General features: G+C 49.0%; 1 protein-coding gene across 1 annotated transcript in view; it reads left to right on the forward strand.

Annotated features, from left to right (window-relative positions):
- The window catches only part of LOC102758570 (sodium/glucose cotransporter 1), a 26,681-nt gene that overhangs the window by 3,294 nt on the left and 12,642 nt on the right, over nt 1-10,745 (forward strand). The window contains exons 2-7 of the mRNA XM_006768772.1: nt 241-312; nt 3,408-3,512; nt 4,614-4,673; nt 6,375-6,479; nt 8,319-8,424; nt 9,378-9,458. Coding sequence (XP_006768835.1) covers nt 241-312; nt 3,408-3,512; nt 4,614-4,673; nt 6,375-6,479; nt 8,319-8,424; nt 9,378-9,458 — 529 coding nt within the window. The remainder of the gene's footprint in view (nt 1-240; nt 313-3,407; nt 3,513-4,613; nt 4,674-6,374; nt 6,480-8,318; nt 8,425-9,377; nt 9,459-10,745) is intronic.

The following is a 10,745-nucleotide window of genomic DNA, read 5'->3' on the forward strand; positions in this document are numbered from 1 at the left end:
CAATCTTATTTTACAATAATGTAGAGATATGGACATTCCCATGCAATGTCAGAGCTGGAAGAGACTACAGTCTCCAGCGAGGCCGCCATGAGCCCTCCCCTAACTCGGGGGCTATGGCCTTCTATTCCTAACAAGAAAGAGGGGAGCGTGGATTTGGTGTCTCACTGAAGAGATTTACCCGCTGAGAGACCGTGTCTTTGAAGCAGCTTGTTTCTCGTGTCTGTTGCTCTCTTGTTTAAGGCGATACTGACAAGCAGCCGTGGGAACATAGAAGACTTCTTCCTGGCTGGCCGAAGCCTGGGGTGGTGGCTGGTGAGTGTGGCATCCGCTGTGGGGCTGCGTGCTAACTTGCTTATTATCTTATGTGTTAATGTATTTTATTGACTTCAGAGAGGAAGGGAGGGGGAGAGAGAGAGAAACATCAGTGCTGAGAGAGAATCATGGGTCGGCTGCCTCCTGCAGGCCCCACACTGGGGATCGAGCCCACAATCTGAGCATGGGCCCTGCCCGGGAATCAAACCATGACCTCCTGGTTCCTAGGTTGATGCTCAATCACTGAGCCATGCCAGCTGGGCAACTTGCTTATTGTTTTAATTTAGATGTCTTACACTCAGAACATTTTGAAATTTTTCAACAAGGAAAGCCATTTCATTGGTGGTTTCTGTAACTCCTAAGTAGTTTGTTACCTAAATGTTCCCAATTAACTCAGTTTTCGTTTAATAACCACTTACTAAGTTACTGGCACACACTTGGGACTCTGCACTTACTTGCATGTCTGTTCCCTCTGCCAGGTTAGGAAGCTCTCATGTCCCGATAAAACATAATAGTCCTGCCCTCTAGCAGCGCGCAGTCTAGAATGGGAATTAGACTCGCATCCAGTGCATGACGGTGCTCACAGGAAAATGGGAGCCAGTTACGACTTGAGTCAGACCATCTCACTTTTATGTTTAAAACCCTCTGACACCCAGAATGAAAGCCCAGCTGCTACTAACGGCCTGTGTTAGGCCACAGGTTGTCTACCCTCCTCACCTCGCCTCTCAGGACCCCCATTCCAGTTCTAGCCAGTGTCCTTGAACACTGGGTTTATCCTGCCTTTGCCCCTGCTGCTTCTCCCACCGGAGGCTTCTCCCACCAGAGGCTTCTCCCCAGCTCTCTCCTGGCTGCTTCCTCACCTTTCTGTTTTCCCTCAGATCTCCTCTCACTCTATCCCAGCCACCCAATTGCTGCTTCTTATGCTAGAAAATAACCCCTAATTTATTTTGTTTATTCTCATCTTTCCAAAAGAATGTTGTCTTCATGAGGGCAAGGGCTTCTTTCTGTTTTGCACAACAATATGTCCCTAGAACAGTGCCTGGCACACAGATGGCAATGGACATTTATAATTATTGAATTAATGAATGGTGACCTTTTCTTTTTAATCCTCACCCAAGGAGAGGGGAGAGAGAGACATATTGACTGGTTGCCTCCCATGCGCTTCGACAGGGGGTGGGAATTGAACCTGAGGCCCTTCGGTCCAGGGGCTGATGCCCTAATCACTGGCCAGGGCAATGAATGGTGACTTTTTAACCTACCTTTCATTTTTAATGTATTAATATCTTCCTAGGGCTATATATATACATAGGTAAGTAGATATAGATATTTTACACAGGGTGGGGCAAAATAGGTTTATGGTTGTGAGTACATGAAATACAGTTTATTATTATTATTTACTAGAGGCCTGATGCACGAAATTGTACAAGGGGCTTGACCCTTGCAGCCCTGGCTTCATCCGGAAGGTCGTCTGGACAGTCATCCGGACAGTCGTTCTGCTTTTCGGTCTAATTAGCATATTAGCTCTTTATTATATAGGATTAATGAGAGGCCACTTGCTCGGAGTCGTGCACCAGTGGGGTCCCTCGGCCTGGCCTGCGGGGATCGGGCTGAAACCAGCTTTCCAACATCCCCCAAGGGGTCCCGGATTGTGAGAGGGCAGTTCTTGGGTGATGCACCCCAGAATCGGGCTCCCTCCTCTCTGGTTTCAAGTGCATCATCCAAGAAACGCAGCTGCCAAGTCACTGCAGCTCGGCAGCTCCTGTGTTGAGCGTCTGCCCCCTGGTGGTCAGTGCGCATCATAGCTACCGGTTGGACTGTCACTTAGGCTTTTGTATATAGAGATTATTGTATTATTTTTCATATATACACCTGTAAGACTACTTTTGCCTCACTCTGTATTTATATGCAATTGCATAGTATTATATGAACAGTCTTCCTTTTATTTACCATATTATTGGGCAATTTAGGCAGTATGTAATTCTGTGGTATTGTGACAACTGTAATGAATATTCCTAATAGTAAAAATGTCTATCACTTTAGTACTTATGTGTCTCTTTTAAGATTATTTGGCCTTAGATTTGTTACTGCTAAGATGTTGATGCCTGCACGTTCTCAACTATGTCTTAGTGCATTTTATTTTTCATAATTACAACAACAAACTTCTTTGTTCTGTTCAATGCTTTTGGTATTATACGCTATTTTATCTTACGTTAAGATTGTTAAAAACAGTGCTGTTTTTATTTGTTTGTTTGCTTGTTTGTTTTTACTAAAAGACTTGTTATTTTAAGCCTCCCTTGATAATTTGGTTTTAAATATGTCTCATATCAATAGCATAATAGTTGGATTTTTGTTTTAACAGAGTGGCTATCTCCACTCAGTTAAAAAGCTATTTTTGGCTTAGAAGGGATTTTGTTTGTTTTAAATGCCACTGGGATATTTTTATTTTGAAAGTAACAGCTGTTGGTTAAAAAAAAAAAAAGTTACAGTCCAAGTGTAGACCTTGAAATTTTTTTCTCTATCCGTCTCTACAGCCATAATTCCAGTCCCCAGAAGTATTTTGTTTTATATATTTTTTACCAGAATCTCTCCCATGCATATATAAACAAATATGTGCACAAGTGTAGTGTACACACATAATATTTTAATGAGATTATATTATAATATTGTTTAACTTATTTTTATGACTTACTACAGCTCCTTCATTTTTATTTATGCTGCATTGTATTTCAATGTTTTCATGTATTTTAACTAGTTCCATGTCATCAGATTGTTAATATTTTAAAATTATTCTGAACAATGATGGATTACACTCCTGCTAATGTTTCTGCAGTAGTGAATTGCAGGCACGTCTGTGGAGCATGGGGAGGGTGGCAGCATAAGAATGGCTGTTCTACCTTTTTCACTGTCTCTCTCTTCACTTGGCTTCTAACTTACGGTTAGGATTTGTACAGAAGAAACACAAATGGGAATTATGCCCAGGAAATATCCCCTTTTGAAAAAAAAAATTGTAAAATTCAGTTTGAGTTTACATTTGAGAAATTAATTCTCGGACGTGGACTGAAAGTTTTGATGTGGACTTGTCGTCTGATTACCAGATTGGTGCTTCTCTGTTTGCCTCAAACATTGGCCCTGCCCACTTCATGGGCCTGGCCAGCACGGGAGCGGCCTCGGGGATCGCCGTGGGGGCCTTCGAGTGGAATGTAAGTAATCGGCGTGTAGTGACTAGCCTCCCTCCTTACCTTTGTCCAAGCAAAGCGCATCCACATCAAAACTTGCTCCCAACTTTGAGTGAACATGGGCTGCTTCTTGAGAAGGCCTGGGAGGGAGGGACCAAGTGTTTAGTATCTCCAAAAAACCGGGCTAGTGTCTTCTCTTCTTGGTAAATTACTGAAGAGACAGAATATTTATATTCCAGGGACTGTAGGAATACAATAAACAACTGTTTTAGGGAACTAGTCCTGTAGAGAAAAGATCATACTAACATTTAAATGCCTGTATATAAATATGTATGTACATATCTGTATGAGTCACATCTTTCTTCTCATGGACAACAAAAGTAAAGAACACTTCTAGCCCTAGCTGGTGTGGCTCACTGGATAGAGTGTCGGCCTGCGGACTGAAAGTCCTGGCTTCCATTCCAGTCAAGGGCACGTGCCTGGGTTGCAGGCTCAATCCCCAGTAGGGGGCGTGCAGGAGGCAGCCAATCAATGATTCTCTCTCATCATTGATGTTTCTCTCTCTCTCTCCCTCTCCCTTTCCTTCTGAAATCAATAAAAAATGTATATTTAAGAAAGATTTTAAAAAAAGAATACTTCTAGCAGAGTGAATTCCAATCCTAGTAAGAAACCCTGAACTTTACAAGCATTTCCTCTCCAAATTACTAGCATCTCCTTCACATATCCCATTTACCCTGCCCCTTCTTTGTAAAGACCCAGTTTTGTACTCAATTTCAATACCTTGTGTACAGTTTTGGTAGTTTCCTATTTCTCTGGTGTCTGATTTTTCTTTCTTCTTTAGATATTTCATTATAAGTCACCTTCATTTCTATCTGGAAGCAGGCGAACAATGAATACTAATAAATACCTTGAAAATTGGCTCAGGGAGCTCCCCATAATTAAGAATGCACCCTTTTATAGGCAAACATCAAGTGCCTATCAGTGAAGTTCATTGGATGGGAGGGTTACGCGTGGGCTGTTATTCTTGAGGTCCCGGCAGGAGCCCAGGCTGGGGTAGTGAGTGAGCGGGCGTCTTTCTTTAGAGCTTGGCCTGGGTGGGACCTGATGCGTTTCTTTGTGTTTCAGTCTCCGTTTCTGCTCGTTGCTCTTGGCTGGATATTTTCTCCTATATACATTAAGGCCGGGGTGAGTGTCAATTGTCAGTTCCTCTATTTTCTACAACATTTTTCTTACAGGGGTGGGTGGAGGCCTTGACTGCAAGCCCTAAGGGCTTTGTGGGGTTTGGACATGCTCTGTACCTTGAGTGTGGTGGTGATTACACATTTGTATACATTTTCCCAAACTCGTAGAACTTTACATAAAATCGGGAGAATTTTACTGAGTGTAAATTATATCTCATAGAACTGTTAAACCTAAAAATATCTGTGGAGCCCCTGGCCAGTGTGGCTCAGGGGGTTGGAGCAGCGTACCGTACACCAGAAGGTTGCTGGTTTGATTCCCGGTCAGGGCACTCGGTCCCAGGTTCAGTCCCTGGCCGGGGCATGTACGTATACATATTTGTGGAGAGGGCACTAAAAACGTAACAGGCTCATTTGCTGTGCTAACACTTGCAATTGTGAAGCCATAATCCCAGGAAAATTATCTCAGATTGGGACTGTTATTTTTGAGATGAGGTCTTTTAAGAAGTAATCAAGTTAAAACCAGGTCATTAGGGTGGGCCCCAGTCCGGCATGAACTTACAAGAAGAGGACATTTGGACACAGACATGTACAGAGAGAAGACCCCTCCACAAGCCAAGGAGAGAGGCCAGAACCGGTCCTCCCCTCAGAGGGAACCAACCCTGCCGACGCCTGCAACGCCCAGCCTCCAGGACCGTGAGACGCGCACTGAGGCGTCTGTCGTGACGGATGCAGACAGTACATCTCAGAACCTGGCTGGGAAATGAGCTCTGGATGGAGGTTACGATGAAAAAGCAAGTGAGCGGCCAAACTAAGAGACTTGGGGTTCAGGAGATACAGCCGTGGGAAGCCCCCAGGCGAGTCTTCATACAGCAGGTGCGATTGGAGTTAGACATGGGTGAGGTCGGCGGACAGAGCACGTGAGGACATTCGGGACAGAAGGAGGGACAGTACTCATGTGACAATTACTTACTCACCTGCCGTGAGCCAGGCACTGCCATCTAATGCCCAAAGAGGCCTCACCCCCTGCCCACGGTGCACGCAGCCTGACCGCCGGGAGGAGAAGTGAACGGGATCGCTGGGGGCACAGCACACGCGAGCATCGCTGACAGAGTCCAGCTCTTCTCCCTGGCGCACCTGTTAGATTTGCAGGATGTGAGGAAGCAGTTCATTTTGCTCCATGGTTATTTCACAAAAGTGATTGGTCATCCTTAGACATTCTGAATGAACTGGATTTCCTTCTGCTCTCCGAGGATTGCACTCGAAGCAGATTCCAAGCTTCTATATATTTTATTGATTGATGTCAGAAAGGAAGGGAGAGAGAGAGAAACATCCACGATGAGAGAAAATCATCAATCGGCTGCCTCCTGCACACCCCACACTGGGGATCGAGCCTGCAACCGGGCTTGTGCCCTGACCGGGAATCAAACCGCGACCTCCTGGTTCCTAGGTTAGTGCTCGGTCACTGAGCCACACCAGCCGGCCTGGAGTCCAAGCTTCGTGAAGGCAGCAGCCGTAGTGCCTGTCCTGTTTACTCCTCTCATCCTCATAGCTGCTGTTAGTACAGAGCCAGAGTCGGGACCTGCATCGTGTCTTCCTGGGCCACTCCCTCCCTGCCTGCAGCTTGTGACCACCTGCACATGGTGAGCTCGGCCGTCCTGTGAGCCTGCGGTGTGTCTGACAGTGACTTCTCTTGTTGCTCATACAGGTGGTGACGATGCCAGAATATTTGAGGAAGAGATTTGGTGGCTCCCGGATCCAGTTCCTCCTCGCTATTCTGTACTTATTCCTCTATCTCTTCCAAAAGATCTCAGTAAGTTGTGGAAAAGCCAGCTCAAGAACGAAAGTAAATATCAGTGCCCAGGACTGTGCTAGATTTGTCCCAGCAGTTTGCTCTGGGGCCCCATCAGTTACTTCCTGGCCTCTGCTGTTAAAGCTAGAGCAGAGGGAGAATCTATACGTATAAAAGGCTAACACGCAGTGTCCCCCTGGGAGTTGGACTGGGAGACTGGGAGTTCGATCACTTGCTATGATGTGCGCTAACCACCAGGGGGCGGCGTGGAGCATGGCTGGCGACCAGCAGCTGTGCCGGGGCACTGAGGGAGTAAGGGACGGAGGAGGCAGGGAGGCAGGGAACCTGATGGGCCCTGATTGCCAGCCAGGCCTAGGGACCCTACTCGTGCAGGAATGTGTGCACCGGGCCTCTAGTAGCATAATAACAGTTTACAAAAGATAAACGGCGGAGGCGTCGTCTTTGCCTCCTGAGCCTCGGTTACAGGGCCCTCCTCTGTACTCTCAGAGAACCTGGGGCTTCCTGGGTCGTGTCATTAGGTGATGTCACTCCCCTGTTACAGCCACCCAGGCGTTGCCACACCTTACCAGAAAGCCGAACCCCTGGTGACAGAGGGCTGGGTTGTCCCAGCGCCTGTCTCTCTGGCCTTGTCCCCCGCTGTGGTCACCGGGCTGTCACCACCCTGCCTGCCTTATTGCTGCTCACATCCAGAAAGCCTTTCCCCTTGAAGCCTGTCACCTGCTCTCGCTGTGTCCACAGTGTCTGTCCCCACATTTTTCACCGAGCTCTTTGGGAAGGCCTCCCATGGGTACACTGGTCGTGCTCGCGCCATTCCTCAGTTTTCATTTTTCTTTGTAATACTTGTCGCCATGTGAGAGGAATCTGTTTCCTTGTTCTTGGTCTGTCTGCTCCACGTCAGTGCAAACTTCCTGAGGCCCAGGGCCGTGCCTGGCTGGTCACTGCATTGCCCCCTGTGCGGAGAGCATGGTCAGCGCATAAGCCACTCATGGATGATTTTTGAACAATCGAATGAGTGCCACTTACCACATTACACGGAGAGTTCCCATTTAGTGGCCTGTCTCCATTAAGTGTAAGCTATTGAAGACAGTGACTGACTTTTAAAATCTTTTTTAAAATATATTTTTATTGGGTTCAGAGGGGAAGGGAAAGGGAGAGAGAGAGAGAAACATCAATGATGAGAAAGAATCATTGATCAGCTGCCCCCGGTACACCCCATACTGAGGATCGAGCCCCCAACCTGGGCGTGTGCCCTGCCCGGGAATTGAACTGTGACCTCCTGGTTCATATGTCGACAATCAACCACTGAGCCACACTGGCTGGGTGACAGTGACTGACTTTTGGTAACCCCGTGTCTTCAGAACCTGCCCACAGGCCAGTCCTCATGGTGGTCAGCTGTCTACAGTCCTTGAGCTAAGAAAGCTTTCACAGTGCTAGGGTTATAAAGGAACATGGACGGTGTGTGGCCTGCAAAGCCTGTAATGTTCACCGTGTCTCTGGTCCTGCACAGAGAGTTTGCCAACTCCTGACAAGCTGGTGCCTCTGCCTTCCCAAGTGGAGAACTCGGGGATTGCTCACGCTGCGCACAACCCCGCTGGGGCTCCAGGGGGGAGGAGGCTCAGTGTGTTAAGCGGATAATCAGGTTAGCCAAGTCCTCAGGTGCTGGCCTTGGCTGGACGCATGGGGCACAAGCCTTGCTGCCAGCAGAACTTGGGGACCCTCACCCAGTGTCCCCCAGTGACGTGGGCCATGTGCGAACTGCGGTGGCTTCGAAGGGCAGTGTCTCTCGGACTGCGGACCGAGCCGAGAGGGAAGTGCAGCTGTGACCTTGTGTCGTTTCAGGTGGAGATCTGCACTGGGGCCATGTTCATGGGGCTGGTGCTGGGGATGGATGCTTACCAGGCCACCATGGTCTTGATGACCATCACTGGCGTCTATATGATCACAGGTGAGGTGGCTCTAAGCACACAGGTACTGACGTTAATGCCAAAGCTCTACCTCTTAGTGGAGTCGATGGACACTGGGACCGGGGGCTTCAGCTTTTGCATTTTCCTACGTCCGGAGAGCACTTGCTGAGGCCTGGAGGCTGCGGAGAACAGGAAATAAAGGAGGCAGGAGCGCCAAACTAGAGCCCTACCCCGAGAAAGGCGTTTTGGGTGGGGGTGGTCTGGCACAGCAGGCGGCCAGGTGCAAGAATGGGACCCCAGGACGGGAAGGAGGGGGAGGCAGCGACCTCGGGCCATCCTGCTCACCTGGTACCTGGTCAGGCCGTCTGACAGGAACTTCTATGGAGGCAGTTCTGTCCTCACAGTCTCGCCTGGGCTGTGAGAGTGAGGACGTGTTTCCCAGCCACGGTGCAGATCTTGGACGCTGGGAAGTGTCCCTGGCAGATCACCAGTCGAGTGGAGAGAATCAGGGCTGGGAATGGAATGCACTGAGTCAGCGTCCTCCGTGGGCCGTGCGGTGGGGCTTGCCTTCCCAGGGCTGTCTGCGGACATGTTTGGGAGTCACCACGGGGAGTGCTGCTGGCATCCGGCAGGGAGAAGCCAGAGCATGCTGACTGTTGCTTCCAAACGGAGATGTTAAAGAAACTGACAGGTTTTCCCCTAGAAAGCCACCAGGTTTTGGTTCATCCAAAAGATGGGGAAAAGGGAAATTGAGACATAGAAGGGCAAGATAAGAATCCAGCAGGAGGCCAGAAAGGAGGTTAAAGAGAGAAAACGGTGCACCAAGACCAGCGTACGTAGTCGTGAGACCCACTGAGTTGAAGGGACAAAGGGGTGAGTGTGGCGATCTGGGGAAACGAGCAGGTGGAACAGGACGCCGGCGCGCCTTTCCGCAGGAGAGCCACACGCGGCATTTCTCCTCTCTCTCTCTCCCCCTCCCTCCCTGCCCCCCCAGGTGGTTTCCTCACTGTGGTTTACACGGACACCCTGCATGCCAGCGTCATCGTCCTGGGGTCCCTCTTGGTGATGGGCTTTGGTGAGTAAGTCTTGAGAACATGGAGCACCTGGGTGGGATCCGAAGCTGATTGCCGCCCTCGACCTTTTCAGCATCGTCATCTCCAGATGAGGGACTGAGGCCCTCGGAACCCAAGAGCAGTCCGTAAGGTCATGCTGAAATGTGGGGGCGGGAGGACTTCCGCTTCTGTGCGAGAACAGAGTCAGGTGTGCAGCTGGCTGAAATATACAAAGTGAACACACTGGTACCAGCACCGAGTCAAGAAGTTTCCTTTTTCTTTACTTCCTTTTCAAACTTGATACCTTTTGTTCCTTTTTCTTGCCTATGACCCTGGCCATGGCCTGTACTACAGTGTCAAATAGAAGTAGAGACAGCAGACATTCTTGCCTCACTCCCAATATTAAAGGAATAGTTTTGAATGTCTCACAATTAAATGAAATGTTTGCTGTCATTTTTTGGTAGACATTCTTTGTCATACTAACGTAGTTCCCTTCCATTCTGGGGTCATAGCACCTTCAGGCATGGCTAGATCCAGGGTTCTGCCTGAACCAGGGAGGCAGACAGCTCCAGACTGCCACACTAGCCGAGAACCCCAAAGGGAGAAAGCAGGCTTTGTTGATCTCTTAAGCCGACGAATAAGTCCTGACTAGCTGAGTGTGGGTCTCCAATCCACTCCCAGGGGCGAGGGAACACTGGCCGGCGGGGTCAAGTACCCGATTGTGATGGTGGCAGTGTGACGAGGCCCACCTAGGCCACACAGGACGGAATGAGCTGGGAAGAGGGGTTCTGCCACCAGAAGCAGGAGCAGGGGTGCTGGGCACACAGCCACAGTGTCCCCTGGACTCTTCCTTCTCTTTGAGGAAAACATGTGTCTTGTCTTAGGCACATGGGGTCTTGACTATTTGTCACTCACTTGCACTTTATATATTAGACTAGAAGCCCATTGCACGAAGATTCACACAATAGGCCTTCCTTCCCTGGCTGCCGGCACTGTTTTCCTCCGGCACCCGGGACCCAGGCCTTTGGTCCGGCCGCAGCGGAGAAGCCAAGCCTTGAGGCTAGACTTCTCCGTTGCAGCTGCAGTAAGGCGTGGCTTCTCCCCTCCAGCTGCAGTGAGGCGTGGCTTCTCCGCTGCAGCTTCAGTCTTCAGTCTTCACTATGGCCAGCCAGAGCCTTTGGTCTTCGCTCTGCACCTGCGTATGCAAATTAACTTCCATCTTTGTTGGGTTAATTTGCATACTCACTCTGATTGGCTGGTGGGCATAAGGGAGTGACACCAATTTGCATGTTTCTCTTTTATTAGTGTAG

Source organism: Myotis davidii, unplaced genomic scaffold, assembly GCF_000327345.1.
Source record: "Myotis davidii unplaced genomic scaffold, ASM32734v1 scaffold43, whole genome shotgun sequence".
In the NCBI taxonomy this organism is placed as follows: Eukaryota; Metazoa; Chordata; class Mammalia; order Chiroptera; family Vespertilionidae; genus Myotis; species Myotis davidii.